General features: G+C 43.5%; 1 protein-coding gene across 4 annotated transcripts in view; it reads left to right on the top strand.

Annotated features, from left to right (window-relative positions):
• The first annotated feature begins 965 nt into the window (after positions 1-965).
• The window catches only part of LOC112236623 (rho GTPase-activating protein gacJ), a 36,982-nt gene continuing 23,064 nt past the window's right edge, over positions 966-14,883 (top strand). For 3 of the 4 annotated variants that reach the window (XM_042329641.1, XM_042329643.1, XM_042329642.1), the window contains exons 1-8: positions 966-1,174; positions 4,533-4,784; positions 5,002-5,121; positions 5,223-5,276; positions 5,445-5,524; positions 5,714-5,807; positions 6,240-6,311; positions 13,981-14,199. In XM_042329641.1, the coding sequence (XP_042185575.1) occupies positions 1,129-1,174; positions 4,533-4,784; positions 5,002-5,121; positions 5,223-5,276; positions 5,445-5,524; positions 5,714-5,807; positions 6,240-6,311; positions 13,981-14,199 (937 nt within the window). In that variant the 5' untranslated portion in view covers positions 966-1,128. The remainder of the gene's footprint in view (positions 1,175-4,532; positions 4,785-5,001; positions 5,122-5,222; positions 5,277-5,444; positions 5,525-5,713; positions 5,808-6,239; positions 6,312-13,980; positions 14,200-14,883) is intronic. The other variant, XM_042329640.1, reaches the window with a different exon arrangement.

Genomic DNA, 14,883 nt, shown 5'->3' with positions numbered 1-14,883 from the left:
TGTGCTAGGTGATAGAAATGTCAGTACTGGTGCTTTAAAAAGTCAGGTTAACGATTATATCCTGTGGATATTTTGCCTCAATTTTCGAGTAGTTGAAGGACCAACCGCACAGATAGACAACCTACAGTGTAAGTTAAAATTGTATTCAACATTCTAGCTTGTAAGCAACATGTCCAAGATTCTGCAGTGTTTTCTTTGACGGCATACCAACAACTGGTATCAAAGTGTGATTTATTAGGCAACTGGAGAGGATGAGGAGTGTGCGAGAGGCCTTGAAATCCACTATCACTACACTCTTAGAAAAAAGGGTTCATCTGCTGTCCCCATAGGGTAACCCTTTTTGGTTCCAGGTAGAACCCTCTGTGGAAAGGGTTCTACCTGGAACCAAATGGGTTCTACCTGGAACAAAAAAGGGTTAATTCATGGGTTATCCTATGGGGACAGCTAAATAACCCTTTTAGGTTCCAGACAGCACCTTTTTTTCTCTGAGTCTACTGACTACTGCTGTAAGTAGATATTTAGTTATTTGTCCTTAAAAAGATTGCATGAGCCCCATCGTCGCTGTATGTGCCTGCTGTCTGTTGCCTTCAAAGGAAAGAACTGAGAGGTTACAAGGAAGTTATAAATACAGCATGATGACTCAGATCAACAACAAGTATCTGTGGCAATCTGATAATGACAGACATGACCCAATGCAGTCATAAGATGAGGTAAGATAAGGGTGTTGTAAGGGTACCTTAACACACACAAGCATCAGGAATCAAATTCAGCATCCACTTTTAATGATGGAATCAAACAATAAATGTCCGGGTTTGGGCATGGGCAGAATCATAGATCATAGAAAAGCATTACTCTTCTGCTTTTGAGAGAATGTCTGAATTCTGGACCCGGAGGGGGGGGGGGGTAGTTTTGTATAAAAGTTTGTCATTTCCCCCAGTACTTTTTCGAGCAACGCTATTTCTCTATTATACATCCTGTGGCGGTGAATGTTCTCTGTGGCTTCATGGCCCAGCATCCTGAGAGGGATGCACTAGACTGCACTGCATTTCCTCACTCTGTTAGTGACACAGTCTACAGCAGGCTACTAGAGTGACAAGGAAAGAGAACTACACACAAGGGTTACTCAAAATGGACAAAATGCAGTTGACTTTTCCCTGTCTGACTGTCCTTTTGGGTAAGCTGTCTCTCTCTGTTTTTGTGACATTTACAGTATGTTTACATTTGAGTCATGTAGCAGACGCTCTTATCCAGGGCGACTTACAGGAGACGTGTTGATGTGCCCTTGTGCAAGAGCACATCAACCTAGTCGGCTCGGTGATTCGAACCAGCGACCTTTCGTTTACTGTCCAGAAGCTCTTTTTAAAAAAATCTTTAAAGTAATAAAAATAGATTTTATTTTGGGGGGCTGGCCAAACACTCTTAAGGTTACTTGAATGTTATCTAGTATAACATTACTTTTATGTACTTTGCTTGTTTTTGTATATTTAAGATCAAGTCTTTGATTATTTTGCACAGGTTATTATACAAATACGAGATTGTTTTCTCAACTGGTTTTGTCAATTCAGTTTATCTGCCCAAAAAAGTTGCTGATGTAATCAATGCTCTATCTATGCAATGGTTTCTTCTCTATATTCTAGACAGTGTTGGGGAAGCTACTCTGATATTATAGTCTACCAAACTCCCAATTACTTTACATTGGAAGAAGATGAGCTACACTAAAGCTACTCTTACAGGGCTCTACGAGGAGCATGTGTGCACCTAAGTTGAAAAATGCAGGCGCACACAAATACATTTAGGAGCACAATGAAAGAGATTTGAGATATTACATCCTTGATTTTTCTATTCCAGGTCTCACAGCAAAATAATTAGGCGCATATGCGCGTAGACGGCGGTGCTGTAGAGCCCTACCTTAAGGAACTATAGTTTACTTAAACTTCTTGTGGATCGGTGTCCCGTCTACGGGACAGTTGTTGCTCAATATGCATAATGTGACTACAACTTCATTTTGACTTAAAAAAAAAAGAAGTTCACTACATTGAAGCTACTTTGTGAAAATTATCATTTCTAAATCTGAAATATCATAGACCGGGGATTCCCAAACGCTGATACCCCAAAAAAAAAAAGGAGATTATTTCCTACTTCACCCATACTTTATTTTCTTATTGCAAAAAACAAGTAGTGTGTAGTTCCAGTGGTTAGCTACACCACAACTGTAACGGTTCTCTTTTGGTGAAGGAGAGTCGGACCAAAATGCGGCATGTAGATTGCGATCCATGTTTAATCAACATAACGTAAAACACGAATCAATACAAAAACTACAAAAAAAACCAACGTGGAAACGTAACTCGGGAGTGAGAGGAAGCTCGGGAGTGAGAGGAAGCTCAGGCAGGTTGATGGATCTACCAGATCCTGGCTGGCTGGTGGTTTCGGCAGATCCTGGCTGACTGGCAGATCTTGGCTGACTGGCAGATCTGGAAGAGTCTGGCTGACTGGCAGTTCTGGCTGACTGGCAGATCTGGAAGAGTCTGGCTGACTGGCGGAACCTGGCAGACTGAAAGATCTGGCTGCTCCACGCTGACTGGCGGCTCTGGCTGCTCCACGCTGACTGGCGGCTCTGGCTGCTCCACGCTGACTGGCGGCTCTGGCGGCTCCACGCTGACTGGCGGCTCTGGCGGCTCCACGCTGACTGGCGGCTCTGGCGGCTCCACGCTGACTGGCGGCTCTGGCGGCTCCACGCTGACTGGCGGCTCTGGCGGCTCCACGCTGACTGGCGGCTCTGGCGGCTACACACGCTGACTGGCGGCTCTGGCGGCTCCACGCTGACTGGCGGCTCTGGCGGCTCCACGCTGACTGGCGGCTCTGGCGGCTCCACGCTGACTGGCGGCTCTGGCGGCTCCACGCTGACTGGCGGCTCTGGCGGCTCCTTTCAGGCTGACAGCTCTGGCGGCTCCTTGCAGGCTGGCAGCTCCTTGTAGACTGGCAGCTCCTTGCAGACTGGCAGCTCTGGCTGCTCCATGCAGACTGACAGCTCTGGCTGCTCCATGCAGACTGACAGCTCTGGCTGCTCCATGCAGACTGACAGCTCTGGCTGCTCCATGCAGACTGACAGCTCTGGCTGCTCCATGCAGACTGACAGCTCTGGCTGCTCCATGCAGGCTGGCAGCTCTGGCTGCGCTGAACAGGCAGGAGACTCCAGCAGCGCTGTAGAGGAAGAAGGCTCTAGCTGCGCTGAACAGGCGGGAGACTCCGGCAGCGCAGGAGAGGAGAAAGGCTCCGAGGGCGCTGGAGAGGCGGGAGACTCCGACAGCGTAGGAGAGGCGAGGCGCACTGTAGGCCTGATGCGTGGTGCTGGTACTGGTGGTACTGGACCGAGGACACGCACAGGAAGCCTAGTGCGGGGAGCTGCTACCGGAGGGCTGGGGTGTGGAGGTGGTACTGGATAGACCGGACCGTGCAGGCGAACTGGAGCTCTTGAGCACCGAGCCTGCCCAACCTTACCTGGCTCGATGCCCACTCTAGCCCGGCCGATACAAGGAGCTGGAATATACCATACCGGGCTATGCACCCGCACTGGGGACACCGTGTGCACCACTGCATAACACGGTGCCTGCCCGGTCTCTCCAGCCCCCCGGTAAGCACAGGGAGTTTGCGCAGGTCTCCTACCTGGCGTAGCCCTACTCCCTGTGAGCCCCCCCAAGAAATTTTTGGGGCTGACTCTCGGGCTTCCTTGCCAACCGTGTTCCCTCATATCGCCGGCTCCTCTCTCTGGCTGCCTCTGCTCTCCTCGCTGCCTCCACCTGTTCCCATGGAAGGCGATCCCTTCCCACCAGGATCTCCTCCCATGTATAGCAACCCTTGCCATCCAATATATCATCCCATGTCCAATCCTCATTGCGCCGCTTTTGCTGCCTTTGTTCTTCTCCTGCCTGTTGACACGCCGCTTGGTCCCGTTGCGGTGGGTGATTCTGTAACGGTTCTCTTTTGGTGAAGGAGAGTCGGACCAAAATGCGGCGTGTAGATTGCGATCCATGTTTAATCAACAAACGTAAAACACGAATCAATACAAAAACTACAACAAAAAACAAATGTGGAAACGTAACGAAAACCGAAACAGCCCTATCTGGTGAAAACACAGAGACAGGAACAATCACCCACAAACACACAGTGAAACCCAGGCTACCTAAATATGGTTCCCAATCAGAGACAATGACTAACACCTGCCTCTGATTGCGAACCATATCAGGCCAGACATAGAAATAGACAAACTAGACATGAAACATAGAATGCCCACTCAGCTCACACCCTGACCAACCAAAACATAGAAATATACAAAGTAAACTATGGTCAGGGTGTGACAGCAACAAAGTAATAAACTACTGAAAACACTACCAAGATGTGAATTTAGTTCAACTACAGTACCACCAAGCTACAGCAAAATGTCATTAATAATGTCATTAATAGGACCAGTTGAACTACATGTAGTTCACTACTCCCCAACACTGATTCTAAACCATACTCATGTCTTTTTTCAGGTCTCGTCCTGGCTTCTACCACCACAGCCCAGACACAGCCAGTCAATCCCACTGTAACCCAGCCCACCTCAGCCTCCAACCCAGCCAACAAAACAGCCACTCCAAGACATACCACGACTGTAGACAACAATAATTTTACATTATTCGCCATAAACCCAAACCTTACTGATCTCATTTTTGATAACGTCCCTATAACCAATTCCACCGGGAGGCCTAACCACACGGTAACCACACCACTGAAGACCAGTTCAGGTAGGTTGGAGTTGCTGCTTTCACTGTATGGTCAGTTTATGGTCAATGGTCGATACTGGAGATGGAGTCTTGACCTCGTTGCCTTGGGTCTTGAGACCCCTCAAGACCAGTCGATACAGTCTCGGTCTCAAGGGGTCTAAGTCTTGGCTCCATCTCTGATCGATGCTAATTTCCTACCTGCTTTGGTGGAGGTAAAGTAACAGTCGTTTTTCTCAAGATGCCTCTCCAGGACCGACATCCTGGCCCTCACCAATGGACGTCTCTACATCAAAGCCCCCAGCAGAGGCCAGCAGCACAACTGCTAGCACTTCTGCTACTAGCACCACCGAGAATAGAAGTGAGTTGATCTCACCAGACTGAAGTGAATCCACTGTGAAGTGAATCCACTGTGAAGTGAATCCATCAGTACACAACTTTTATCTTCTCTTTATTCAAAAGGTTCGGCGGGAACTGCTCAACCAAAACCCTCTGCGAGAAAATCGCCCCACATTGGTAACATGATTGCATTTAAAAAATGTCTCAAACTTGCCCAACGGTGTGTGTTCTGACAACAAATCTGAATTGGTGATCATTTGTCAGACTAACCCACATTATAAATGACATCAACATGGCCTTTTATCTTTATTGCTCAACAATTGATTGTTTTCTGTTTCTTGATAGGATTGATCATCTTTATTGTGATCATCATCACTGCCTGTGTGCTTGGAGCAACATGCTTCTTTACTAAGAAGACATCAAGGGTGAGTAAGGTATATGCTGTTTGTCCAGTTCAATTCTGTGATTTAATCCATTCTAACATTCTATAACAAATCTTCAACTTGACTTTGTACAAACACCAAAACGCTAGCATTCAATGATGTCTGTAGATGCCTGTCTGTTTTCTAGCCCGTTGAGGTGTGTGTGTGTGTTGTACCCTGTTGTGTTTCCAGAGGTACTCCGTAGATCTCCGAGACAGGCATGAGGATCTGCCTCTGAGTACTGCGGATCCCGACGCCGTGTTTGACAACTCCTCAACACAGAAGGGTGACAACATAGAATTACATAGAATATGTATAGAACAAAACATGCAGTATTATACATCTGTATGGATGAGAATACACTACATTCATTTACACTCTCCTCATTAATGATCATTTACTACACACTAATAGGGAAACTTAGACTTTGTAGAAGCTTGTACACAAGACATCACCAAAACACTTCTGTAAATCTTGATTTAGATTTGATTCATCCCATGCTAACAGTGAACTGCTTACTTATGGGCCATTCCTAACAATGCAGAGAGAAAGAGAAACTGAACTACCCCAAAAAATAATAATGAGCATCTAGCTCATGTACATTAACTTGTGGTCAATAACGTGTTAGACTGGTAGTAACCATTTTTTATTTAACCTTTATTTAACTAGGCAAGTCAGTTAAGAACAAATTGCATGTTGTCTTTGATCACCTCTCCAGGGATGGACACCTTTACCACCGTGGATCTCAACAGCACCGAGGTCCTGGTTAAGGGAAGTGAGGGAGAAAGAGGTGAGCTTGATGAGGCAATGGACCAGTGCATGTACTGTCCTCTCGTAGGGTCACTTTGCTGGGTCTATGACAATGTGCCCCCAAAAGAGGAACAATTCTCTATTGAGAATTCTATATTTGTAGTTTTTATGAGTTGTTGAGTTATTGCACAGTGTTCTGTCAGGTGTGATGTATTGTTTGGTTACTGGAATGGCTTTTGTGTTCAGAGTGGATTTCCTCTTTTGCAACAGCTGTTAAAGAGAAGAGGGAAGGAAGTCAATGTGTGCTAATAGCTATAATATATTCGTAGTTATCTACGTTTTAAAATGCCCAGAGTCACAGCTGAAATAATGCATTTTTCAACTTATTTTTTAAAACTTCATGATGTCTTGTGTGGCAGGTGTGTTGCTCATATCACTGTTTCTATTCAAGTTTGATTCAAAACAGTGAGTTGAGCACTGTGTGAGGTTTAGAGTCCCTAAGAGCTTACATTTACAGTCACGACCGAAATGATTGGCACCCTTGATAAAGATGATCAAAAAAGACTGTGTGAAATAAATAATGCAAATACTGAGGTTTATTCCATTTTTTTATTTAACCAGGTAGGCCAGTTGAAAACAAGTTCTCATTTACAACTGCGACCTGGCCAATGTATAGGAACATTATATTACTAATACAACTGCTCAGAGAAAAATATGTTGTTTAACAAGTAATAAAACAAATCTAAAAAAGATATCAAAATGTTGAGCACTCCTAACGATTCATGTAAATAAAATCAAACAAAATTGAATCAGCATTAACATAGTATACTTCTTTTTGCATTCATCTCAGCCTATAGGGGAACTCTACTCAAACTATATTTTAGTGTATTTTTCATTAGTCCACTGTTGATACAGTCCCAAAATGTTTTGCATGTTAGCAGTCACATTTTGAAGATATTTGTCCTGTTACACACATGTGTAATGGAATGTGTTTTTTTTGCATATCACAACTCCCCCTGAAGCAAAGTGTCCCTGGCCACTTATTCATGGTGACACAAAATGCATCATTTAAAGAACTGTATTGTGGCCTTTCTTGACTTCCTGTTTCACTGAGGTAAAAATGAGGTAACACCGCATGTAAAAATCCATTTGTCATCCATCACAATGGGGAAAAGGAAACTACTGGGCAACATTTACAAAGTTTAAAACCACTGGATCAGTGGTTAGCATGTCTGGTAGAAGAACCAAGTGTAACTTGTCCCCAATCACAGTGAGGAAGATGGTTAGACAAAGAAAAGACAGAGGGTCATCGTTAGAGAATTACCGAACTTGGTCGCATCCTGGGGTCACCAAGACTCCAAATCTACAAATAGACGCCACCTCCATGCCAATAGGAGCCTTTATTGAGCAACAAATGTAAATACCTGGTGTTCGCTAAACAGCATTGGCACTTGGATTGGAACCAGGTGCTATGATCAGATTAGACAAAAATAGAGCTATTTGGTCACACACACCGTGGTTTGGTGTTTAAGAGAAAAATCCTCATACATACTGTAAGATATGGTGGTGGATCTTTGATGTTGTGGGGGCTGTTGGTCCTGGGCCCTTGCTAACTAAGGTCAACGGCATCATGAACTTCACCAAGTTTTTAAAATGAATTTTGTATTTTTATTTAGCCTTTATTTACCTAGGCAAGTCAGTTAAGAATAAATTATTATTTACAATGACGGCCTACACTGGCCGCCCTATGGGACTCCCAATCACGGCTGGTTGTGATACAGCCTGGATTCAAACCAGGGTGTCTGTAGTGACGCCTCTAGCACTGAGATGCAGTGCTTTAGACCGCTGCGCCACTCAGGAGCCCAAAGTTACAGTACATCAAATAAAATAAAATAAAATAAAATGTTATTTGTCACATACACATGGTGTTAACACAACAGATGTTAATGCGAGTGTAGCAAAATGCTTGTGCTTCTAGTTCCGACAATGCAGTAATAACCAACAAGTAATCTAACTAACAATTCCAAACTACTGTCTTATACACACAAGTGTAAGGGGATAAAGAATATGTGACCCCAAGAACACATCAAAATCCACAAAGAAATGGTTAATTGGCCACAAAATGAAACATTTGTGGTAGCCATCCCATCTCCGGACTTTCAATCATTTTGATACCCATCTTTTTTTTTTTTTACATTTCTTGGTAAACAAAATATTTTATCTGTGAGCAATTGTATTAATATAATATAATTTCCCCCAAAATGTTGAGCATACAATATATCTCAGTATTTGTGTTATTTATACAGTCTTTTTTCTCATCTTTATCAAGGGTGCCAATACTTTCAGTCATGACTATGCATTGTTTAGATAGATAAGAACTTCCCCACTGGGCAAAAACTGGTTGAATCAACTTGGAAAACTGATTGGATTTGAAAGAAGTCATAAACGTCAGGGATTTTCATCGTTTTTTTCTCCTTACTTTTGAACCTAAATCCAATGAGATTGTGCCATTTTTTGTCACCTTGAATTCACGTTAATTAACAACTCAACCAAACGTACTGTAAATCAAAACTAGATGTTGAACTGCCTAGTGGGTCAGCTCTCATTGCCCACTCCTTTGTGACACCACTGTCACCATCCATAACACGTTTGATTTGTAAAATGTTTTACACTACTCTGTGTAATGTCATCTTTGTGGTGAGGTGCCGTACCAACGTCCGCCACTGGATGGAAACAAAACCCTAGAGAATGAACAGGAGAGTCAAAGCACAGAGCGAGTTGTTCATTGGTCTCTGATGGATGTGTAACTACAGCTTCTATGGTATAGGCTACCTTTAATGTGTTCTTGTGTTATAAGACATGACCTTTTATACTGTGGTCTATTGTTCTCAGTGCTTTAAACAGAGGACATTTCAAAATAGTGACAGGTTTTAGGAGCACAATGAGAAGTATTAAAGCTTGAATCATACTTAAAAAAATATATATGTCCACTGGTGTTCCTAAATAACAATTCCAGGTCGCACAGCAAAATAATTTGTCACACATGCGAGAAAAATGGTGGCAATGTAGAACCCTGCTAAAGAATCCTGAATGTCAGGCATCGGACACCTGTGTAATAAAACACACACAGTGAAATAATGGAAACATCAACCGTTATAGTAAGAGAAGAGAACACCATGCAGCATTAGCTGTTTTCATTTATTCTCAATCTGATAGCCCTTCCTTTTGACATAACTTTTTGTTTAGGTTGAAAGTGGTTGAATTCTTATTTCTCTCAGAGGTCTTCCCAGGCTTTGTGACTGTTGTGGACATGTTTGAGCCTGTCTTTCTCTCTTCACCCTGGGTCACACTTTGTGGAATGGGTCAGTTTTGATTGGCTCTTTTAAAAGTAACTACCTCCCAAGTCATTTTTTTCCTCTCCTTTTAAAAAAATCATCAACTCAAGACGTTGCACTGGCATCATGTGTTGCTACTGTTTTGATGCAGCTCAGTAGCGACAGACGTCTGCTTCTTTTGCACTTCTCCCAGCCGTAACCTTTCAACTTGACTTTTTTTCTGTGCTCTTTCTAAAAGAGATACAAGTCAAACAAATGAAACCATGATTTGGAGAGGTGTGAATTCCACTGTTGTAAAAGCATACTGCTGCCCCATGCCTGTAAAGTCAGTCTGTTAAAAAATTATAGACAACTGTCACTAGGACTGGGTTTGAGATGGACGCAATGGAAAGGATCTGATGTGTATGAAGCAGAGTAATGATAACAGTTGAACTCCTTTTAGAATGAATTACGCACGCACACAGCAAACGCGCTCAAACACAAAGACACACAGATACACAATTAGACATGGTCTCTATTTCTTAACCTCTCTGTTGTCTTTACGGGTGTCAAGATCCTTGCAGTGCAGTCCGTCTCCTTTACTAGAGGTGTGGAGAGAAAGCCCTTTTGAAATATTTTGGTTATTGTCGGTCCTTTATGTATTTCTGTTCCTTTTTATGGTTTGGCTTGACCAAAATGTCCTACATGTCCGCTGATCGATTTGGTCGACTTCCACTTTGTAGGATTGTTTTTCGGTGCCATGATGAAAGGCTTAGATTGTGTTACTACCTCCTCAGTATGATGTTGTAAGAACCTCTTGAACCTCAGAAAAAGGGGAAACTTTGCTATTCTCGTTTTCAAGCGTTCTCTGCTTGTGGAAGTACACACACACACACACACACACACACACACACACACACACACACACACACACACACACACACACACACACACACACACACACACACACACACACACACACACTCTACTGGTCAAAGGTTTTAGAACACCTACTAATTCAAGGGTTTTTCTTTTCTTTTTATTATTTTCTTCATTGTAGAATAATAGTGAAGACATCAACACTATGAAATAACACATAGGGAATCATGTAGTAACCAAACAAGTGTTAAACAAATCAAAATATATTTTAGATTCTTCAAAGTAGCCACCCTTTGCCTTGATGACAGCTTTGCACACTCTTGGCATTCTCTCAACCAGCTTTACCTGGAATACTTTCCCAACAGTCTTGAAGGAGTTCCCACATATGCTGAGCACTTGTTGGCTGCTTTTCCTTCACTCTGCGGTCCAACTCATCCCAAACCATCTCAATTGGGTTGAGGCCAGGTCATCTGATGCAGCACTCCGTCATTCTCCTTTTTGGTCAAATAGCCCTTTCACAGCCTGGAGGTGTGTTGGGTCATTGTCCTGTTGAAAAACAAATGATAGTCCCACTAAGCACAAACCAGATGGGATTGGCATATTGCTGCAGAACGCTGTGGTAGCCTTGTTGGTCAAGTGTGCCTTGAATTCTACGTAAATTACCGGCAGTGTCACCAGCAAAGCACCCCCACACCATCACACCTCCTCTTCCATGCTTCATGGTGGGAACTACACATGCAGAGATCATCCGTTCACCTACTCTGCGTCTCACAAAGACACAGCGGCTAGAACCAAAAATTGCATGTGGATTCATCAGACCAAAGGACAGATTTCCACCGGTGTAATTCCCATTGCTTGTGTTTCTTGGCCCATGCAAGTCTCTTCTTATTATTGGTGTCCTTTTAGTAGTGTTTTTTTCTCCTCTGAACAGTTGATTTTGAGATGTGTCTGTTATTTGAACTGTGAGGCATTTATTTGGGATGACATTTCTGAGGCTGGTAACTCTAATGAACTTACCCTCAACAGCAGAGGTAACTCTGGGTCTTCCTTTCCTGTGGCAGTCCTCATGAGAACCCGTTTCATCGTAGCGCTTGATGGTTTTTGCGACTGCACTTGAAGAAACTTTCAAAGTTCTTGACATTTTCCGCATTGACTGACTTTAATGTCTTAAAGTAATGATGGACTGTCGTTTCTCTTTGCTTGTTTGAGCTGTTCTTGTCATAACATGGACTTGGTCTTTAACCAAATAGAGCTATCTTCTGTATACCACCCTTATCTTGTCACAACAAAACTGATTGGCTCAAATGCATTAAGAAGGAAAGCAATTCCACAAATAAACTTTTAAGAAGGTACACCTGTTAATTGAAATGCATTCCAGGTGACTACCTCATGAAGCTGGTTGAGAGAATGCCAAGAGTGTGCAAAGCACTACTTTGAAGAATCTCAAATATATTTTAATTTATTTTACGAGGCAAGTCAGTTAAGAACAAATTCTTATTTTCAATGACGGCCTAGGAACAGTGGGTTAACTGCCTGTTTAGTGGCAGAACGACAGATTTGTACCTTGTCAGCTCAGGGATTTGAACGTGCAACCTTCCGGTTACTAGTCCAACACTCTAACCACTAGGCTACCCTGCCGCCCCTAATAAACAAATCAAAATACATATAACACATTTTTTTGGATACTACATGATTCCATATGTGTTATTTCACAGTTTCAATATCTCCACTATTATTCTACAATGTAGAAAATAGTAAAAAAATAAAGAAAAATACTTGATTGAGTAGGTGTGTCCAAACTTTTGACTGGTACTGTATATATTTTTAACCATATTTTACAAACTATGAAAAACCCGAACATTATCATTAATCCTTGCTAGCATGCAGAGCAATGCCTCGGCCTCTAATTAGTCCGCCACTCTCAACTTGTACCTCTGCCTGTCACTCTCTCATTCTTAGCTTTGGCTCCAGCTGTGAGGGATGACTTGAAACGACCTTAATCTCTACCAACTGCTCTGGCGACCGACCTTGACACTTTATTTTCTCAATTATGGAGTCTGGACCCAGAGACTGATTTAGCGCTCATCAAGGCTAATTACAGATCTCACTCTCCATTCCCACATTCCCTTGGACAGTAAATTAGCGTGTTGGTTTTGAGTGAGTTGGGGGCCTGGAAGAAACTGACCTATTGACGGGGATTCGTTTTAGCAACCAGCCACTGAGTGCCTTTTCAGGACATTTTGGGGGTTAAAAATGTATTCCCGTTCAAAATCCTATTTTCCTAAACCTAACCTTAACCACAATCCCGAAACCTAACCCTATTTATAAAGCCCTTCTTACATCAGCTGATGTCACAAAGTGCTGTACAGAAACCCAGCCTAAAACCCCAAACAGCAAGCAATGCAGGTGTAGAAGCACGGTGGTTAGGAAAAACTCCCTAGAAAGGCCAGAACCTAGGAAGAAACCTAGAGAGGAATCAGGCTATGAGGGGTGGCCAGTCCTCTTCTGGCTGTGCCGGGTGGAGATTATAACAGAACATGGCCAAGATGTTCAAATGTTCATCGATGACCAGCAGGGTCAAATAATAATAATCACAGTGGTTGTAGAGGGTGCAACAGGTCAGCACCTCAGGAGTAAATGTCAGTTGGCTTTTCATAGCCGATCATTCAGAGTATCTCTATCACTCCTGCTGTCTCTAGAGAGTTGAAAACAGCAGGTCTGGGACAGGTAGAACGTCCTGTGAACAGGTCAGGGTTCCATAGCCGCAGTTTGATCCCTGTGTCAGCAATAATGTTATGTTTCCCTTGTCCAGACGCTGTCCGTGTTTTGTTTCATGTCTGTTAACTATTAAATATTCACTCCCTGTACTTGCTTCTGGTCTCCCAGTGTCTGTCCTCACAAGAGGTAGCAATGGTGCTTAAAAAATAGCGGTTTACAGATCTGAATAATGCTGCAGATATGTCCAGAACAGCAGTGGTGTTACCCCCCTCCCTCCCCAGCCTCGTAGCACCCTTGTCCCCACCATCCCCCACAGTCCCCCCATCACCTTGGGTAAGATAATAACGAGGCGGCCATACTTTCCCACAGCTCTTAACCAGCTGTGTGGTGCTGCTCTCCCAGCAAGGCCCGGTCAGTAATCAGGACCTCATTAGGCGACCAACCAGAGGCCTGGGCCTGGATCAGCTGGTTCAGTAGAGGAGAAATCCCCCAACAGTCAAAGTGAGCAGAAACATTCTTGTAGGAACAGAAAGAGAAACACTGCCGGCCAGGAGACTCAGATAGGAAATGCTATCATTATAGTAATGCTTAGGGGTAATGACAAAGCACAGTCTTGCAGTGCAAGGTAAATATGCCTTTCTTAGCCGGAATTTGGGTGAACATGTGTTAAATACAGGTTTATGCAATAATGGGTGTGTTGAAATGTGCTGTGGCAAGCTCTTCAGAGATATTGTGTGTATAATTCGACAATAATATGTTAAGACACTGACATGATTAAACTCTGTACTCACTCTGCAGCAGATAGTGAGAAAATCTCTGACTACCCACCGCCTGCCAGCCCTGTGGACAAACCTGATGATGGGGCCCCTGGAGATGTGGCCCCTGAGGCCCCAGTGGGGGAGACTGATGACGAGAACACTGTCTCCAATAAGACCTCAGTGGAGTCAGTGGAGGCCAACGAGAGCAACAACAACAACACCAGCATCACCGCCAGGATCGCTTCAACAACTCCAAGAGGTTGGTATAGTTCAATATCTGCTACAACCTCTGTGTGTATGTGTGTCTTTCTGACGGCTGGGGGTGAAGAAGACACATTTCCGTTGAACATTTGTATACATCTTCTTCTAACGTCATGGTATCTATGTCTATTGATGCCGTTAATTGAATATTGTTCCTCGCCGTTTAAAAAAAGTGGCCAAAAACAAATCACACCTCTCTTTTCGCTTCTTTGCGTAATTTGAAAACACAACGAGACAGATTGGTTTATCCACTTCCTCTTTCTCTGTAATTGACTCAGGGATACAATGTTGAACAGAAGTGTTCTACTATGCCTTGAACATTCCTCTCCCGGGGAGAATGTAATTAACACAGCATGGTGATAGCACCACAACTCCCAGACTATGTCCATATCTCAGCGTGGAGGATTCCTCTATAATTGGGTGGTGAAGACTGAACCAACAACTCAACACGACAGTTAGTTCAAGCTGTCGTTTTCTAAAGCAACATTCAGTTGGGCTCTAATAGCGGTGGTGTTTGAGTCAGTTTTGAATGTCTGGTCAAAACCAATGGAAAGCATCACTATATGGTCAAGCCATGGCAAGTGAAAGGCAGTGGTTAACAGCAGATGTGTGTGTTTGACCCTTCCCCTTTACTAAGACATGTTGCTGAGCTCAAACCAAGAGAGAGAACGCCAGTTGTCCT

The sequence above is a fragment of the Oncorhynchus tshawytscha genome, linkage group LG11, assembly GCF_018296145.1.
Source record: "Oncorhynchus tshawytscha isolate Ot180627B linkage group LG11, Otsh_v2.0, whole genome shotgun sequence".
In the NCBI taxonomy this organism is placed as follows: domain Eukaryota; kingdom Metazoa; phylum Chordata; class Actinopteri; order Salmoniformes; family Salmonidae; genus Oncorhynchus; species Oncorhynchus tshawytscha.
Note: the sequence above shows the minus strand (reverse complement) of the source record. Positions and strands in the feature narration are given on the sequence as shown.